This window comes from Candoia aspera, chromosome 8, assembly GCF_035149785.1.
Source record: "Candoia aspera isolate rCanAsp1 chromosome 8, rCanAsp1.hap2, whole genome shotgun sequence".
Lineage (NCBI taxonomy): Eukaryota > Metazoa > Chordata > Lepidosauria > Squamata > Boidae > Candoia > Candoia aspera.
In genome coordinates, this window is record NC_086160.1 from 56,040,411 (window position 1) to 56,061,369 (window position 20,959).

The following is a 20,959-nucleotide window of genomic DNA, read 5'->3' on the forward strand; positions in this document are numbered from 1 at the left end:
AAACAATGAGTTCTCCTAGAGAAACAGATCAACAAAAGAAAAAAAAAAGGAAGTAGAGGCATGTGTGTGTTTTTTTCTTGCTGCAACTGTCCTTGTAGTTTTCTTTCCCCTGTCCTCTTCTTCCCCTGCGTTCATGTTCCCAAAGGAAAACATGGAGCTTAATCCTCATGGGGAAAAAAACTACCAAGAGAAGAGAAAAGTTGCAGCAAAAAGAAAGGTAAATGCACATATTCACATTTAAAAAATTTCTTGCAAATTTGCTTTGTCCTCCAAAGGACAATCATCAAAGTTAATGCATGAATCTACTTGTAAATTACATACTGAAATTCAGTATGTAATTTGACTTGAAGCATTCCCTAGATGACCTTGGCTATCTTGAAAAAAGCTAAGAAGGTTGGACCTGGTTAGTACTTTTCTGGGAGACCAGCAGAAAAATTGAAGAGTCTAGGTTAGACTAGGAAATTGCCAAAAAAAAAAAAAATTCACATTCATATAGTTGCCAAAACATCCAACTACATGGATGTTGACCACACAGTGATCAGAAGTTGAGCGCAGTATAAGATTTTTTTATTTAGAATATATTTTCTAAGAAAAAAAATTGAAACATTTGAGCAAAGTGATAGTTTGCATCTACAGCAATATAGTTATTACTGAACAGAGAAAATACTTTTGTAAGATTTTGAAAAGAAGATACTGTGATTGGTTCTCTAGTTGAATGTTGATGGGCCTAGAACACTTGCAAAGTATGTTTCCCAACATGCAAGACCAATTTTCATAGAAAAGGAAATCATTCTTCCAGGGATTTATTGGTTGCTGTTATAATGAAGACAGATGAACATTTTGGGAGACCCAGTTGCCATTTAAATCACACATTTCAAGCAGGAATTAGGAAGCTTTGCAAGATAGCCCCCACTGCTTTTCCTTCCTTTTTCTGGAGACAACTGATTCAAGATGTACAGTGTCTCCTTTCCAGTCTCCAAAATATTACTGTACTTTGATCAGGAGAACTAAATATTAATTCAACTTGATAGAAAAAGCTTTGAACTAAACTGGGACACCAGTTATCAAATTATTCTTTGGGGAACATGACTGTGGTTCCATGGTTATCACTTGGACTGAGTAGTTGCTTCTTTCCACACTCCAAGCCCGGTCAAGGTCCACCAATCCCATGCACTGTTTACCTAAAATATATGAACAAAGTATGTATATATTTTCTAATTATTATAATATTATGTGACATAGAAACAAGCATTTTTGCAGCAATTAAATGATAATCATCTTTATGAGAGGATTCATGCAAGAATATTGCTGTCTCTGGTATCCTAGGCCCAGACTCCATAGGACTTTATAGGTAATTAAACCTTTTGACCCTGGAGGGACCCTTGAAATATTTTTCAGGCCTTGGGGAACCCCTGCACATTCAGGCTCAAATATAGGCCAGAAGTCACAAAATTACTATATTCGTTTCATGAGTAGGCTTGTATATATGCATTAACAGTGTTCTTACACTAAAAATAAAGAATGAAACTTACCTCTTTTAATGTGAAGTTGCCCGAATTTGAAATAATTTTTAAAATAAATTGTGATCTCCTAGGGAACCCCTGGTGACCTCCCGGGGAACCCTAGGGTTCCATGGAACCCTGGTTGAGAAACCCTGAGTTAAAGCAATCTAAATGATGCTGTATTTGCTCTACTCATAAAATTCTGAAAGCCACTTAAGGTGTAAGACTAGAACCCAAGCTCCAGATCTCCCACAATCATAGAAGCCGACTGGTTAATTTGGGCCAGTAACTTTCTCATCTCAACCTCTCCCATAGAGTTATTGTTTGGAGGAAATTGGAATGTGAACATTTTGAGCTCCTGGAGGAAAGGCAAGATATAATAATAATAGCAATAATACGAATAACATTGTATGATACGTTGTAATCTATGTTAGGTGAAAATAAAATTTTATACATCTACTAATTTTATACATCTAATAATTACCTTGATTATATTATATAAATACATAAAAGTAAATCCCTGTAACAGTTGTATCTAGAGACAGAATAGTATATAAATTCATCTTATAATTTTAAGAAACTGAGAAAGTGGAAGTAATAGAGGAGTAGCAAAAAGAAAATGTTTTGTTTGGAACAGTAATTTGGGTTGGAAATGTATCAAAAGTCTTACTTAAAACAAAGGGAGAAAGTTCACAACACAATCCTAAGCATTTAGTGGTAAATATTCAAAAGTGAGTGCCACTGGTTCAAATAGCATTACTTTCAGGCAGGACTAGTCAAGATTACAGCTTAACTGCACCCCAGTGAATTCAAGACCTGTTTTTAGGGAACATGTGTTTCGTGCTAATCTGATCTGACCTTTCCCCCCCCAATCATCTGAAAATAAGACCACACACCCATTAGCAAGTTTAAAAGGTGAAGAAAGATGACTGAAATAAAAAAAGACTTTTAATGGAGTGGATCAGCCTAATGTCAAGTATAGCTTTAGAACTAACAAGACAAGAACACAAAAGCTAGAGAGAGGGAAAGAAGATGTTCAGAAATTTCTGCTTTCCTGATTTTATCCTTGGAGGGAAAAAGGACTGCCTGAAATGCTGAATCAACATTTAAAAGCACACAAAGATCCACCCTTCCTTATGTGACACATTTCCTTTCTATATCACCAAAGTACTGGAAAAAGGCTCACTCCCATCTGGTGAATGTCTGCCAGATTTACTGAGAGATACAAAAGGTTAGAATATTTTGTCCTTAGCATTTCCTTATGTACTCTTAACCACCGAGACCGAATATTATATGCAGGTGTTTAGAAGCAAACACTTTAATTATCGTTAATACCTCCGTGATACAGCCTTAACTAAAACTTTCACCAATATCCGTTCTACTTTTTTTTCTCTTGATTAATTATGTGCCATCAAGTCATAGTTGACTCTTAGCAACTAGATAGATAGTTAGATAGATTGATTTAGATTTTTCCGTTACTTATCCCAAATATTTTACTTCAAATATTTATGGTTCACTTTTCAACCACATGGCTCCCTAAGACATTTAATAATGACTAGAATATAAAATCAGCAAGAATGAAGCTCCTCCCAAAATCTGTAGAACCATTTTAAAAATAATCAAATAAACCGGTGTAGGAATTTAGTCAACAGCCAGAGTTTCTCAGGGCAGAAGAATTTATTTTGGTAACAACCAAACGATCACCAAGCTTCAAGGCTAATAGGCATAGGGAAAAAAGTTTGTTACAGAATGCGAGAGATGGGAGAAAGAGGTACAAGAATTAGAGTGGGGATGAATAGGGAACTGCACCTTCATGCTAATAGACAGCAGTCGACCATTAGTGAGTTCTTATTGGTATGCAATAAATATTCCTAACTAGCTATGCCTGTCCTGTGCCTGAAAGACTTAAATTAAGATGAACCTAGAGCCTGGTCAAGCTGTGCTGTCACATACTTGGAAAATTGCTGAGATCTTACCAGTGAGCCTCATAATTTCTGTTCTCTCCAAGCCGGACGGCCTACTTCTCTTTAATTTGTTATTGTAAATTATGTCTTGTTTCATTCTTTTTAACAGTTTATATTGTTTTATTACCTACTTATTGATTTTGATAATATGATTTCCATACTTACTGCTTCTTTTTTATGATTCATTGACCACTTTGGATATCTATCCACTTATTTATTATACATAATTAAATTGTGAAAGTTGTTTGATGATATAAACATTTAGCAGAAAGAATGGACTGTGGCTGACTGTGATATTATCGCAAGAAAACCAATGTCACAGATAACATCCATTTTACATCTATCACAAAAATCAGGAAGCAGGTTTTGCAGACAGAGAGGGAGACAGCACTAGTATGACTTTTAACAAAACCTGCATCTGCAAGGCCAAGGCTGCTAGAATAGCAGCTTGCCCAAGATTCTTCATGGTTGAGAGGAGATTGGAATCAGAGATGCACTATTATAACTCCTTGTTGATAAACATACCACAACTACCCATTAATAGTAAGCTAAGCACATCACCAAATACAGTGTATATAATCTCCACAGCAGCTGCTCTACAGAAAAGCATACCTATTTGCCTGCGTTCAGGGGGAAGCTGGACAGCTGTCTGATCAGCAAATCTGCAAAGAATCATGTGCTCCTAGAATAAAACACACACACACACACACAAGATACCACAGGCATTTTTTATTCTACAAAGATAACTATTTTAATAGGAGTACCCAGAAAAGTAGATTTACCTGTGCTTCTATGAAAAAATATATCAGCAGATTCTGGAGTATACTTTTGTCATTCATTTTGAAAGCCAATGAAAGGAGTGCAGGGGCAAGTTAACCAAATGTTCCTCTGACTCAGTCAAAATTAGACACAGCTACTATAATTGCAAATGAATGCTGTAGGATTTCTACACTGGCAAATACACTTTGAAAAAGGGAAGGGTTGCTTCAAGAAACTTATCTATCCCTGACTATATTTGCCTCCTTGCTTTTAATTTTAAAGCATTAAATGAGTTTAGCCCTGTTGTAATGCATTCTGTGTTACTATTCTGTGCCTTCTACTCCATTATTCTTGACTCTTGGATAGGCATGCTACTCTGACATTGTATACAAGACACAGAGATGAATTCACAACATTGTACTTTTATACCATGAGCTTTTGAACTTTTGATTTGTACAATAGACTATGGAGTCTGGCTATTAAACTCCACTTGTATATTCTGTGAACTAAGATTCATTAATATCAGTCACATGCTGAATTGACTGAATACATTGTGCATAGCATGCTTCCTGCAGAGGAGACCTTAGAGGTGGGTATATTGTCTAAAGGCAGAAAAAAGGTGAAAAAAGAAAGCCTAATGCCATGACAGTATTTTCCCTGACAGCTGCATTAGCTAGACAGCTGAAATTTCAATTGCCTAGTCACCACAACTGGAATCATTTCAGAACTTGACAGAACTGCCTGTAACGTTAGATGAAGATAAATATACAAGAACCCAAAATACTTTCATATTTTAAACAATAAACAATTTAAGCAATATCATTAAAAAAATTCTTCCAAATGAGTAAGAATAACATATGTACTATTTTGTTTTTTCCAACAAAGAATGTTTTATTTTGTAGAACACCTGACTATTTTGTTCTCAAAATTACACTGCTTGAAGCTATATTAATTTAGATACAAAGTACTGGCCCTGAGACTCTGGCATAGGCACAATTAGAAACCAATAAATTAAGAGGAAAAAGGACTGGAAATATGTACACCCACCCTGATTTTAAATCACAGTATTTTTGTTTGTATGTTTATTTAACAGTATATAATTTCAAAACAAAGGATGGTTTTCCAACATTGGCAGAGGTAACACTAACTAGGTATTTTGGATTCTAAATGTCTGGGAAACAGAAGATAAATGTAATATTTAGAAAAGTGACACAATTAGAATAAAGCCTCCTGAGGCATGTTTATGGGTTTGTGTGTGTAAAGTGCTCCGTCTTAGGGAACATCAGCTTAAGTGAGAAAACTAGTTTTTGAACCTGAGAACTGCTATTCATAAAAAAAAAAATGTCTGCATATTTCTCCCCTTAATGAGACCAAATAATCTTATCAAGTTGCACAACAGGTTTCCCTAATTTCTCTGGGACCCTATACATACACACACGATATCAGCTAGTTCATGCTCTAAGCGTAGAAAAACTGGTTGTGTACCTCTATTTCCTAGCATATATCTTAAGATCTGAATCAAATGTTGCATTATTTTCAATGCAAACAGAGAGACCACTTTTTCTGAAAGAGAGGCCTGTAAGTGGAAAAAATGGCAGATTAATGGTTAATATACCACCATTTTGCCCTTGCTCCTCCTCTTTAAAAAAGGCATTGTTCTATATTACATATGCATGTATTTAATATTTAAGTAACTTCATTTAGTGATACAATGAATTTTCTATAAGAAAAGAATAGCAAATACAAATAATCTCAGTGACCAACAATCACTTGGTTCTTCACTATGGGTTGTTGCTACTGCCATTTTGAAAAAAAAAAAAGGATAAAAATGTCTAGTCCTCAAAAGCTTCCAGTTTTATTTGATTAATGAAGAAGAAAATACAAGGTTGGGATAAATTATGGAGAGTGTGACAGTATCTAGCCACCACTTGGCTTCATATGAATAATTGAAAACATATTAATCCAATATGGAAGGGTTCTCATTGGTGCTGACACAAGCAAGTTATACAGATATAAACTTGTAATTGGGACACCATCTGGTATAGATTCACATAAAATGCTACAAATAAATTGGACTGATTTTAGAATGTCTTTTTGGCACAAATGTCTTGAAAAAAGCAGTTGCACATTTATGAAAACAATCTGTTTCTTAGAACCTGTGATGTTCAATATGATACATCTTAACTTCTGAATTTGCTATTTTATTATAATTGCAATGTTCAATAAATTTGATGAAAGAATTTTCAGAAATTTTTCAGAAATTCATGAAGAGGTTGGAAAATATAATATTGTACCCATGATAGAAAAAAGTGTTAAATGCACATTAGTAATGTTTTATTTTTTTACTATTATTTTAATATTTCTAGTCCAAAGAGGTGTGAAGTAAAATGTTGACAATACACCAAAATAAAGGTAGAATGTAGTTCTTTACATATTCTAATTTTTGTATTTTGGACATGTTCCAAAGGTTGGGACAATGAATATGAATATATATATATATTGCAATGAATATGTATGTATGTATGTGTGTGTATGTATGTGTGTTTGTGTGTGTGTGTGTGTATATAAACACACATACACATACAATATCTTTGTCAATGAAATGCCTTTTAAGTGGTTTCATCTAGATAAGTGTTCAGAACATATTTGATAAATTATATGAAAAGATTTAATCCTGTGTTCCTCTGTGCTTACCTCCTTAGTTGTGACTAAACAAATTCATGTTACATATGAATTACTGATTTAAGCAGTAGGATGTATTAGCTTTTTAAAATATTTTTTCATTTAGAAACTTTTAAACTATTCACTAATATGTTATATTCAACGCTTTAAATGAAATGTGTTATATTCAACTCTTTAAATAAAAAGTACAACTCAAAATGTTGTAGTGTTAAGAAACTATAAATGTCCAATCCCAATCTGGAGATAAGGCAAGGAGGGAAATAGCAAAACCATATGGAAATAGAATGGTTGTTAAAACAGGAAACTGTTTCAAAGATGCACAGATCTGTATCTGGCATACTACTATTGCGTGGGATCAAACTGCCTACAGACAGATACTCCAGGAGGCACTAGAAAGAAACTTCCAATTTGACAGCTATTCTTTGTATGTACAGTTGATGGATGAATATGGTTCTTTTTCTACTGGAACTCAGTTTTTTTATGGCCCATGTTTTAAATTATTAATAGCTACTTTAAATTCCATTTTATGACCTGCCTTAGGGATTCTTGGATTTGAAAAAAAGGATAAAAAATTAAATTAAAAATAAATTTATATTTACTAAACTTTTTCCAATATTAAAAGGAAAAAAATGACATTATGCATTTTAACATTTCGCTATTCTGATATATTTTTAATGGGAGATTTCTTTTACAGTGAAACTAAATTAAACAGGAAAGATACGCAGAAACAAATTCTAAGCCCAAAGCCTTTCTTTTCCGTACCTTGTATGACAGCACTTTCTTGAACTGATGGCTGTAATAGAAAAGAAGATGGATTTAATCATCGTGAGAAACATTTTAAAACAGAGATTAAACAGAATATAGTAATAGACAAGATAATTTTATTCATCTGAGTAAGTTTTTAATATGCTGAGTTTATTTTCTTTGTTATAGCCATTTCTTATTTTAAACGATAAACAAATACTTAATCCAATGCTATGATTATGTTATTGCCATAACATAACAGAGAAAGCATCCAGAACATGCTTTATTTACTATACTATCCTGCTCTGAAAATAGATTAGTAATTCAGTTTGTTTTGAACAATGCTGCACTCTTAAAAACTTAGTTTGGAAGTGTTCCTGAATAAACAGGAGTATTTTAGCCTAGTTGTACTTATCGCCTTATCTTGCCATGGCTATACATGCATGATAACATCTGCAAGAATACTCCAGAGTTTGCAATAGAAGAGTCTGGAAAGGAAAATTAGAAAACCACAAGTGAATGACTGGCTAGGCAAATGGTTGTTGACAGGAAAAAAAAGTTTTTAAGACCATAATCTGAATTATCTAAATAATGGAGTACTGGCACAAGATGGCTAACAATTTACAAGAACTGGTAAAAAATTGCTTGGCATAGTAAGTTTGATCAGAAGAGTTTTAAACTGAATCCTGGGTTAGGGGGTGGATTAAAGATGTGAGCTTTTTTTTGTAATCATACAGTAAGAAATAACTTTGTAATCATACTTGTATTTGCCACAAATAAATTGGAAGCTTCCATTTCTTTTTGTGCTTTTTTCCACATAATGTTGGAGTTCTTAATTTTAAGGGAAATTAAAGCTTAATGTAATCAAATGGAAGATACCTCACTGGTAACTCTGCTTGTAGAAAACATCTTGGAACAGTAGTTGAAAATAAATGGAAGGTAAGTGAGCAGTGTGACATGGATTCAAGAAAAGGGGCAATGCAATTTTAGGCTGCCTCAACAGGCAATTGTACTTTAGAAAGTACAATTTCCAAATAACAGGAAGGAATATTCTACTTTATTCTACGTTGGTCAACCACACTTTAAATATTGTACCTAGTTCTAGGCTTCATACTTTAAGAAGGATTAGAACAAATGGGTTCTGAGAAGGGAACAAGGATGATCAGGGGATCTCCTAAGTCTCCTATGAGACTTAGGAGAAACTGGCCCTGTTTAGCTTTGAAAAGACTGTGTGTCAGATTCCCTATCAAAGGTTTCACAGAAACCCTTATCAGGACATCTCCCATTGTATCATTCTCACAGGTTGCAGGATGGGAAGGAGGTGGAAGGGGGTTTGCAAAGTTGGAATGTAAGGGGTTGTTTTGGCTATAAGCACATCAAGGACAGGAGATTGAGATACGGTAGAAATGCCATCTGGTTGGGAGGGGGAGTGACACGTTTTGTGGGAAAGGGAACTAGCTAAGGGAATGTAGTTTAAAGTAGGTTTTTGGCAGGAAGTCTTTATTCGCAGCTTGCCTTCTGTACCGTTCATTACGCTTCAATAAACCAGTTCAAAGAACTCCAGTTTCTTGACCGTGTGTGTGAATGCTTGAAGGATAGCTTGCACTCTTTATAAACATGAAAGGACATACACAGACAGACAAGTCCTGTTCTGTTGGTTCTAACTGCAGGACCCAAATGAACAGATTTAAGTTACAGGAAAGTAGAGTTAGAAAAATGCTTCTCAAGAATAAGACCAGTGAGCTCCACTGGAAGTGCTCAAGTGGAAGCCAGATAGTCATCCATCCATTTAATTAGGATTCCTCTATTTAGCAGGGGGTTGAATTTCATAAACAAAATGGCTCTTTCCAATTGTATGGTTCTGGATTCTGTGACTTGAGACTATATATTCCTTTTCTACAGAACACAGCACTAGTAACTTCCATTTTTTTGAGCAAAACGATCTGAAATAGTTCAATATAATTTGTGAGCAACTTTAAACACTTTAAAATACCAGCTGTTAAATATAATGCTTTACTTGCTGTTTGTCTTATTATGTGAGACAGCTACTACCAGTGCACTCTCCTGTACCCAAAGCAGTTTCAGACACTGAGTTAAACACTATAGATTTTAACCAGATTCCTCTCAAAACACATTGGAAGAGCAACTGACCTTCGTGGAAAAGCGAACTTGGATGTATTCTGTATGAAGCCATAACAGCAAGGAGAGATAACAAATGCTGCACCAACTTGGATACAATGTTCAATTACCATGTCTGTTGCCACTCCACAAGCATGCAGTGCCACCTGCAAAAGTAAAAGGACTAAATATGAGTGGACCAGCAAACTTCCATGGGAAATAAAGGCCTTCTATTCGTCTTTGCTGAACATGTCTGCAAACTCTGAAAATCTGTTCCACAGAACTGTGGACTCCAACTGAGCATACAGTATTTGGAAGGTGCAAGGAATAAGAAATGGAAGAGTGTCTCTTCTGTCAGTGATAAATGTTTCCATGAATGAAAGCATATAATGAATACTGTGCATTCATTAAGGAATCAGTCATTGCTATGTCATTTTCTGAACAGGTGAGTTATCTACTGGAACATCAGCTCCCATTAATTGTGATTATTTTTATTACTCACTCTTAGGTAAAAAGAAAATGTTACAGGAGTTAATATAAGAATAAATTTCATTAACTCAAATATTTAGTCATATTTATTTATTTTATCATGTCAGTCGTCTGTTTTGTAAATTATGTGTTGATGGTTTTAAATGGTTGATTTTATTGTAAACTGCCCAGAGTCCCCCTGTTGGGGGGGAAAATGGGCAGTGATAGAAATTTGAATAATGAATAAATAAATAGCTATCAAGCCAACATGGAGAAGTCTTTATTCCAGTCACTGGCTAGAATTCTGACTAGAATTCCACAAATTAACAAAATAAACCTATTCCTTTAAACCTCATAATGACACAGTCTTTAAAGAATGCGTAGGTTTGGCTGATCAACCAAAGATAGCATAAAAAAAAACACCTTCCTGAAGTCTATATTACGCTATCCCAGTTTAAAGATTACATTTCAACTAGTTTTATAGCAAAAAAAATCTCATACTATATTCAACTGTAATGACTGTCTATCCAAATCAACAATCAGACTCACATAGAATTCTATGGAAATCTAATTTAATGATGAATAGTATGCAGAATCACAGGCAAAGCTGAGAACACCAAAAGCGTGAGATTTTCTCCCAATTAAACCATAAGCAAACCCAAGCCCCTCCCTTCCAGTGTAAGTACAATTCCATTCCACTGCAGGTGTTCAAAATGGTTGCTGGCAATCTTTGGGTAACAACCTTGGCCAGGCAAGTTAGTCCAAACATGAATTCCTTCGTGTGACGAACCTGACTCCATTACTGCACAGCTAGATTGCATGTCTCTCACGTAGCCTCAGAATGCTGCATATTCCCTTATAAGGGCAAGACTTGTATTTCCCTATTCTCTTTGTACTCACTCCCCCGCCCTGATAGAACTGCTGAATAAAAGGAGGTGGGGGCGTGGCACCAGGAGGCAGTACCAGCAACCTCCTGAGATGTGGCGTCTCTCACCACAAAAGAATCCTGTACCTACCGTTGTTTTTTCGACCTCACCCTTGCGAGGGAATCGTTGGCTCATTCCCCCCCAGGGAATCCCATAGACCGAAGGGCGAAGGACTGGTCGCGCGACGCGACAACTGGGGGCTCGTCCGGGATCCCTTCGGTCTCACAGTGTGATCTCTGTCTAGAGGTGCACTGCCTTCACTCTCGTTACTACGCACCTGGCAAAGGCTCTGCAATCGTAAGTAATGGGCTCCCCACTCTCCAAAGTTTCGTCAGTTCATAGGGACGAACTTTATGATTTAGTGAAGAAGGCTAACTCTTGTCAAAAGGCTAACGGTACGACCATCTTTCCCATTTCAAAAAATTCGGTGACTCAACTCCTACTGTACATGGAGAGACACTGCCCTGTCTATCCTTCAGAGGGGTCGCTCAAAGCATCCACTTGGGAAAGGATAGGAAAATATTTTCATGATACCCCACGAGCACCCGTGCCTATTCTGACTGCCTGGAAGGCTGTTATGGCGGCCATCAACACTCTTTACCCTCCCCCGTCTTCCCCGGAAACTTGCCCTTCTCCTCCCGGCCCAAAAACCCCACCCCCTCTTGCCGCCCATCTCGATGCTGCCTCACCACCACCCCCTCCATACCCAGCCGTTCCTCCTCCCCCTTCAGCTCCAACCCCCGACTCCCCTCAACACCACCCCCTAGGAGGCGCCATCACTGAACTCCTCTCCTCCCCCCTCTCATTGGAAATGGAGAGTCCCTCTGCCTTTCCCATGACCATTGGCCTAGGGGCGGCGGGAGGAAATTTGTATAACAATATTGAACTTAAGGTTTTGAAACAAATCAAAGATGCTGTAACCACCTACGGCTTGCACTCTCCTTTTACTAGGGGAGTTTTAGACTCTTTAGTTACTGCTAACACTGTTATGTTATTGTATGATTGGAAAATGCTTTTTTCTATGCTTATGACCCCGGCGCAATACGTTGTGTGGCAATCTGAATACGACAAAGGGGTGGAAGTAGAAATTAGAAGAGGTCTTCCCGCAGGGGTGACCGCAAATCAATTATTAGGAAAGGGACAATTCGCAACCTTAGTCCAGCAACAGAACTCCCCCCGTCGTTGTTTTGCTATTATTCACATGTGCGCCATGAATGCTCTCAAAAGAGTGGATGATTCCGACTCTCAATCCACCCAAACGTTTTTGAAAATAATGCAAGAACCAAATGAACCATATGCTTCCTTCATAAGTCGCCTTCAGATTGCTTTAGACCGACAAATTGATAATGCCACGGCTAAACAAGAGCTGCTAATGAAACTTGCTTTCTCTAACGCTAATCATGACTGCCAGACCATTCTGCAACCCGCAGTCAATCAACCGGGTGTAAAGCTTGCAGACTTCCTGCAACTCTGCAGAATCGTTGGTACCACCTCTCATAAAGTGAGCGCTCTCGCTGCCGCCATTACCACCTCGCTACCTTCTACTAACCCCTCCCCTCAGCTCCATTCCCCGGAAGCCCTCGCAATCACTCGTCATGGAAATTGCTTCAATTGTGGGAAGCCGGGCCACTTTAAGAATCAATGCCGTGCACCCGGGGGAGGTGGGGCGCCCCCTTCCACTCAAAGGGGGCCGCCCCCCCCCTCCAAACCTAAAACTCCTTGTCCCAGGTGCCGCAAAGGCTATCATTGGGCCTCGCAATGTCGCAACAACTCCTCCCCTCACCAGCCTTCGGAAAACTAGATCGGGGGTTGTCAGCTAACCCCGCCCCAAAGGCTGAATTACCCATCACCAGCTTCCCTGTGGAGTTGGCAGAGGATCTTTTGTATGACGATCCGGGGGCTGTCCTTTCCCTTCCTCTTGTTGTCACGCTGCATAAACCCCTCCCTCCTCTTACCCCTGCTTTGCTTATTCCCAACTCCTCGCTCACGCTTGAGGGAATGGTTGCTGCTCCCTATTTGTATGACTCGTCAGATTTGACACAAATTGCTCTGGCAGGAGTGGGAGATAGGTGCTTTTCCTTAGATAAAGGAACAATTGTCGCCACGCTCATACTTCTCCCTTCTCCTGATATGCCATCATTGTTTGCCTTGCAGCAACCAGTCCAAACCTCTAAACCCACCCTCCTTGTCACACTAAATGGTCGCTCTTTCGAAGGCTTGATTGACACCGGCGCCGACGTCTCTGTCATTCGTTCCGCTGAATGGCCCTCCTCCTGGCCTATCGCCGAAGCCTCCTCGGTGCAAGGAGTAGGCGGAGCACAGGCCGCTAAGGTCAGCTCTCATTGGCTTTCTGCTGTGACTGCTCATTCTCATATTACAGCTTATCTAAAGCCTTATATCTTGCCTTTGCACTGTAACCTATGGGGCCGTGACTTGCTTTCACAGTTCCACGCTTTTATTCAACTTCCCTAATGGCTTTACAGGACCCTTTAGGGTCTCTCTCTCTCTCTCTCAAAACCTCTGTGCCGGTATGGGTTGATCAATGGCCACTCACCAAAGAGAAACTGGACGCCTTACATATCTTGGTCCAACAGCAGTTAATTGAAGGCCATATCGAAACCTCCACCAGCCCATACAATACTCCGGTATTTGTCATCAAAAAGAAGTCTGGCAAATGGCGCCTCCTACAGGATCTTAGGGCTATCAACACCATCCTTCAGCCCATGGGACCTTTGCAGTGTGGACTTCCCAACCCCAACTTGATTCCGGAAGGACACGACCTTATTGTAATAGACCTCAAGGATTGTTTTTTTTCCATACCTTTGGCACAAAAGGACAGAATTATTTTCGCATTTACGGTACCGGAACTTAACAATTCAAAGCCTACTGCTCGGTACCAGTGGAAGGTCCTCCCACAAGGCATGTTGAACTCACCCACAATGTGCCAATTTTTTGTCGATAGAGCATTGCAACCCTATAGATCCCAATTTCCGCATTTTCTTGTGTATCATTATATGGATGACATTTTAGTCGCTGCTGAGGGCCCGAAAGGGACAGTTCAAAAAACTTTTCCTATTCTTTTAGCCACCCTAGCAACGGCAGGGTTGCACGTTGCACCAGAAAAGGTCCAGTCTCGTTATCCAATGCAATATCTAGGCCACAAAGTTTTAGCCTCCACGGCTGCCCCACTTCTACCTATGCTCACGCTTCCCCAGCCGACCACCTTGGTCCAATTACAACAATGTCTGGGGGTCATTAACTGGGCCCGCGCATACCTCGCTTTAACTACACCCATGTTATCACCTTTATTCCAAGCGTTAGTGGGTTTGACAAACCCAGCTGACAAGGTGTACCTTACAGAACAACAATTGCATGCCCTACAACAGGTCAATGCCGTCCTTACGACCCAATGGGTGGACCGTGCGCTCACTGACAAACCACCCTCTCTTGCCATTCTTTCAACACATCAATTATTAACTGCCATCATTGTCCAAACGTCTGATAACAAACATCTACATATTTTAGAATGGCTACACTTGCCACACACACCTAAGACATCCATCATCACCAGAGCAGCACAAATGGCCTCTCTTGTTGAGAAAGGCCGGAAGAGGATTAGAGCCCTAATGGGACTGGATGTTTCCACCCTGTACATTCCCCTTAAGGTTACTCAATGGGAACCCCTCCTACAAAACTCCACTGCACTGCAGGATGCCTTGGAGGACTGGTGTGGCCAGGTGTCATGCCATCTTCCCCCTGATCCTCGATTGCAACTGTTGCGAACAGTACCCTTCACACTAACCTCGCCGTTCGTTCAGCAGCCACTCAAGGAAGCCCTCACTGTTTTTACAGACGGCTCCAAAACCATAGGGGCTTGTACATGGCAAAATAATTGCAAATGGCATAAACGCCTAACAGGCCCACAAGCATCTGCCCAACAGGCTGAGTTAGCCGCTTTTCTGTTAGCCTTGTCCCTTTTCCCAGAACAGCCTTTGAATGTTATATTAGATAGTATGTATGTCACTCAAATGGCTGTGGCCATGTTTGATGCATATATTTCCCCTGTTACCCCCCCCTCTCTCATGACGCTTTTTTTGCAGCTTCAAACTCTCCTGACGGACAGAACATCCCCTTTATTTGTAGCGCATATTAGAAGCCACCAACAGCTACCCGGTTTCCTGTCCGAAGGCAACCACATGGCAGATGAGGCTTGCAAAATTATGGCCTCTTCCCCTCTTCCTCCGCAGCTTTTAGCAGGGGACAGCCATGCTTATTTCCACCAAAATAAAAAAGCATTGGTGCGCCAATTTGGCATTACATATCAAGAAGCTACCGCCATTCTTCAACAATGTCCAACCTGCAGTTTGCAGGCAAAGTGCATCCCTGAGGGAGTTAATCCCAGGGGTATCCAAGCTTGTGACACATGGCAGATGGATGTCACTCATTATCCCTCTTTTGCACCTTGGAAGTATATCCATGTATCTGTGGATACTTATTCGGGATTCATCCTGGCAACTTTGCAAAGAGGAGAAGCCACGAAAAACGTAATCAATCATTGTATTCGCACTTTCGTCACATCGGGATGTCCCAAAACTTTGAAAACTGACAATGGCCCTGCTTACGTCAGCACTCCCTTTGCTGAGTTTTGCCGTAAGTGGTCCATTACCCACAGATTCGGTATACCATTCAACAGCCAAGGTCAGGCTATTGTGGAAAGGGCTAACCAGACCCTAAAGAATGCCCTTGATCGGCAAACGGGGAAAAAGGCCTTAGGCCCCCCAAGCCTCCCGATGTTACAAAATATCCTTAATCTCACCTTGTTTACCTTAAATTTCCTTAATCTTACCGGTACCCCCCCTGCTACGGCTGCATCTCGACACTTTTCTAAGCCAGTAGTTCCCTCTTCCCGTCCCCTTGTTTATTTTAGGCAACTGCCCAGCCCTGAGTGGAAAGGCCCTGCGCAACTCGTCACCTGGGGAAAAGGCTACGCTGCTGTGCAACTTCCTGATCGAGTGCTCTGGGTTCCTGCTCGCTGTATCCGGCCATATCATGGGCAGCCTCCTGACAAGCACCTCCTTGACCCTCCTTCTCTGTTATCTCTCTTCCATCTTTGCTCCCCTCACAACGAACCCTAAAACAACCTCTCTCATTCGAACCCATCGTTTACGCTACCCTGCCACCATCGGCCGCAGCTCAGCATCCAACGCCATGGAATGTCTTCAACGCTCTCCCATCAAAAGAAAAGGCACCTTCTGGCGCTGGTTTCGCAACAACACTCTTCTCCAAGATGGCGATTCCTACTCCATCACTTATCACTTTCGCCAAACTACCCTTGCTATCACCAACGTACAGTTGACCGATCTAGGACAATATCACTGTGAAATAACAAAATTAATTAAGGGGTTCGCCACCTCATCTCGCCTTACGCTCACCTTGTTTCAACTCTCCCTTCCTGAGCCCGCCCGTTGGCAGGGACGACGCCTGCTGGCATCTGACGCCCAGGGATCGCATCGCCCTTACAGTATCACCTGGACAATCTGCGATGCCTTGGGTCAGATCCTGAATACCTCCTTTTGTTATAGCCCAATTGTATCTTGTTTCCCTAACCTGTATTTTGACTTTTCAGAAATGCTTTTAGGAGTGACAGCCTACAGGAGGCTGGACGGCACCCCGCCCAGCCACTCCATCGTTAAAAGGTATCCCCTGTATGTGTGCCCAGGACATGACACCCGCCCTGACCACGTGCACGACTGCGGAGGCTTAGCAGATTACTTTTGCAAGTCTTGGTCCTGCGTTTCCACCGGCCACATCTACTGGACCCCTCCGTATAAGACTGATTACATCACTCTCACTCGGTTGAGAGAGGACATTGAGTGCACCGCGACCAATCAGGGTTGGAATAAATGTAATCCGGTTATTGTACAATTCACTGCTGCAGGAAAAGCTCAGGGGAATGCCTGGGACTCAGGTGTAAAATGGGGAGGTCGTATATATGCCGGATGGCCCGGGTTTCATTATGGCAACATATTCTACATTCAACGACAGGTCACTCTCCCTCAGTCCCCACCTGTTGGGCCCAATGCCGACGACATTCACTCCACCTTTCTTAAACCCCTCACCAAACAAAAAAACCCCCTTGTCTCTCTTCTTAACTCCTCCTTTTCCCTTGTTCACACCGCTTCTAACACATCTCGATGTTGGCTTTGTTTGTCTTCCTCTCCACCATTCTATGAAGCAGTCGGTTCTCCTGACCCTATCCGAAACTCTACCTCAGCCTCCTCCTGCCGCTGGCAAAACACCACGTTGACTATCACCTCTATAATAGGGCAGGGCTGCTGCCTTGGCCGTGTTCCTGCTAACTATACTCAATATTGCCTTAATTCTTCTCATGATCACTGTGCCCTCTATCTTCCACATAATCGCTTGAACATCAACGGTTACACCGGCCATGGTGGCTACGGTGTACTCTACACTACCTCTGGTAATATCTCTGCCCGATTGACAGGGCAATACTTTATCCCTGGGAACAACTCTGTTTGGGCATGTTCTTCTGGCCTCACCGCATGTGTATATGGTGATACTTTGTTACGAACTAACGCCTTTTGTATTCAGGTGCTCCTACTCCCCAAAATCTCTATCTATTCCCCTGATGAACTTATCTCCATTTTAGAACCCCCTCATTACCCCCTCAAGGCTAAGCGCGAAGTAGTGACTGCTGTAACTTTATCAGTCCTACTGGGCTTAGGTGCGGCCGGAGCCGCCACCGGTGTGTCAGCCCTTGTTGTCAATGATCAGAACCTGCGTCACCTTAGTGCTATCATTGACACTGACCTTCGCGCCATCGAACAATCTATTGTGGCGCTACAAGATTCCCTTACCTCTCTATCCGAAGTGGTTTTGCAAAATCGTAGGGGTCTCGACCTTCTGTTCCTCAAACAAGGGGGACTGTGTGTTGCTCTAAAGGAAGACTGCTGTTTTTATGCCGACAACTCAGGAGTAGTATTGGACTCTATGAAAGAGCTCAATTCCCGTTTAAAAACAAGGGAATTGGAGCGCCAACAATCCATGTCATGGTATCAAAATATGTTTAGCATTTCTCCATGGCTAACCACACTGTTGTCCACTCTGTTGGGGCCCCTCCTGTTATTGATTCTCGTATGCACCATAGGCCCCTGTGTGCTGGGTCGCGTTCTCCGCTTCTTAAAGCAGAGACTTCATACATTGGACTCAGAGGTATCCGAGACAAAGCTTGCTGTTCAACACCTGGTCACTGCTGTAGGTATGGAGAAAACACCACTCTTGGGATGGTCCTCTGATAGTGAATCGGAAATGGACAAGGACCCCCAGTCACACTACCCCCCGAGAGAGGACGCTGGGATGGGTCTCCTTGGACTGAAGAGTCCCTGGCTCCCCGACTCAGACCCTCTGGGGGGAGGACAAAATTAAATAAAAAAGGTGGAAATGTGACGAACCTGACTCCATTACTGCACAGCTAGATTGCATGTCTCTCACGTAGCCTCAGAATGCTGTATATTCCCTTATAAGGGCAAGACTTGTATTTCCCTATTCTCTTTGTACTCACTCCCCCGCCCTGATAGAACTGCTGAATAAAAGGAGGTGGGGGCGTGGCACCAGGAGGCAGTACCAGCAACCTCCTGAGATGTGGCGTCTCTCACCACAAAAGAATCCTGTACCTACCGTTGTTTTTTCGACCTCACCCTTGCGAGGGAATCGTTGGCTCATTCCCCCCCAGGGAATCCCATAGACCGAAGGGCGAAGGACTGGTCGCGCGACGCGACACCTTCGCATTTGCATCATCAATCTTCCTGCCTGGTATGAACTAACAGCAGCAGCTCCCTCCTGTCCAGCAACACGTGTCAGCACCATCATGGCATGGGAACTTGTTACAATGTTTCAGGAACATTAGAACAGGAACCGTGACATCAACAATATCCAGAGCATTTGTATCTCATGGCCTTTTCCAATACTCATTTTAAGTTTTTGAAGTCATTTGTAATCTCATAAGATGCTCTTTAGTTCACCTGCTCCATTAATTTTTGCTCCATTATTTGTTAATGTGCAATTAATTAAAGGTATATACATCCCCTCCCAGTTCTGCAATTGGTTGCTAGGGATTCCTTAAGTTTTGTACTGCCTTCTGTTTCTTTATTCAAGCATCTAGGCTACTGATCTCTCTCTCCTAACTCTGCTACTATAATTCCCTTTTTTCTTATTTGGAACAATTAATTTTAACTAGATTTTATGATTTTATTGTTAACTGGGATCTGAAGTCAATGTGGAACTCTGGTTAAGAATAAGCCAATTATTATTATCCATGATTAACTATATTGCTAAAAAGCACCTAACCATAGTTAAGGCAAAAAAAAAAAAGACAAAGAATTTATGTTCAGAAGGAAAAAGTATATTCTGACCCATCCATTATTCTCAATGCCTTCATTTTGTTTTACAAACAATATGCTTTATATTTGCACAAACCCTTAGATACTTCTTCGTTGCTCTTAATCAGTTTGCTTTGCCCCAAAGACATTTTTTGTACTATATGATTACACTGTATCATGTAAAATGTATAAGGAACAAAATAATTTTGCCATGGTCTTAAACTTACTACAGTATCAACCAACCCCAATACAGCATTATTATTACTATTCATTTGTCATGCTACAATTGCAGTTTTAATCAGCTTTAATAGTTTAATTTAGCCATCGAGGGCAGCAGAGACACAGCTTTGTACAATGAGCATAATGTTGGAGAACCAACCATTTGATAATAGCTCCTTTCTGAATTTTGAATCTGAAATTCTGAAATGTCTGAATTTTCATTATTCCAAGTTTAATAAAATCAAAACTCCCTGTTATTGTGGAAGAGTAATTTGCATTTTCTCTAAATAAACATTGTTTTAAAATAGTCTCTTTGATTTTCAAACATAAGAAAAAGGTCAGTTACAGTGCTAAAATCACTTACCCCAATATTAAAATTTCCTTTAAAATTGTCCATATTTGCTTGGATGAACCAAATATTTTGTAATCCGAGTTCATCACTTCTCTTGTCAGCACATATAAGTGACTGTTCTTTATTTTCTACCAATACTATCTACGTTAAAAAAGAAAAAAAAATAATCCTGCTCAACTTCTGGATTAAAAAACAACACATACATTTTACAATCATAAGACTGAAGCACTTGCATGAAGTTTTCCTTGAACAGAAATATTTCCATTATAGACATAAATAAAATGCAATTAAGCTTGACGTGAATTTTTAGGTTTTTTTTAAATGCAGTATTTTGAGCATGCCACAGAGATCTGGTATGTCATTAACCTAAAATTTCACTGTTTTCATAGTTAAAAATTATACTAATTTTAGAGAATGGAGTTTATAACCTGACACTGATACAGCAGCATAACCATGACTGTGGCTGCTGCAGCTCAAAAAGGACACTGTATTTCCCAGGGTCAAAGGGTTGAGGAATATTCTTTTTGCAGTCCTCAGAACTTAGCATCCATTCTTCTGTGCAATTACTGCTGTGCAGTACCATCCAAGACAGTTGTAATAACCACAGTATGTCTGCCAATTCTGCAATATCTTTATCCAGTTAACTTACAAAAACAAAGAGTAGATTTTGTTAATTATTATATGCACTGTCTCTAATATCAAGCATCCATGATCATATTTACACCAGATGGTCCCAGTTAACATCATTTTCACATTCTGCAAAACTTTACAGCTACAGTTTCCAAAAGAATTTGCAAGCAGACCTCTCTGGTTCATTTTCAAGCGA

General features: G+C 40.2%; 1 protein-coding gene across 2 annotated transcripts in view; it reads right to left on the reverse strand.

Annotated features, from left to right (window-relative positions):
* Positions 1–787: 787 nt before the first annotated feature.
* GSTCD (glutathione S-transferase C-terminal domain containing) overlaps positions 788–20,959 on the reverse strand; it is a 54,955-nt gene continuing 34,783 nt past the window's right edge. For both annotated transcript variants that reach the window (XM_063309609.1, XM_063309608.1), the window contains exons 9-13: positions 20,146–20,274; positions 9,803–9,936; positions 7,670–7,700; positions 4,079–4,148; positions 788–1,181 (exon numbers count right to left, since the gene is read on the reverse strand). In XM_063309609.1, the coding sequence (XP_063165679.1) occupies positions 1,045–1,181; positions 4,079–4,148; positions 7,670–7,700; positions 9,803–9,936; positions 20,146–20,274 (501 nt within the window). In that variant the 3' untranslated portion in view covers positions 788–1,044. The remainder of the gene's footprint in view (positions 1,182–4,078; positions 4,149–7,669; positions 7,701–9,802; positions 9,937–20,145; positions 20,275–20,959) is intronic.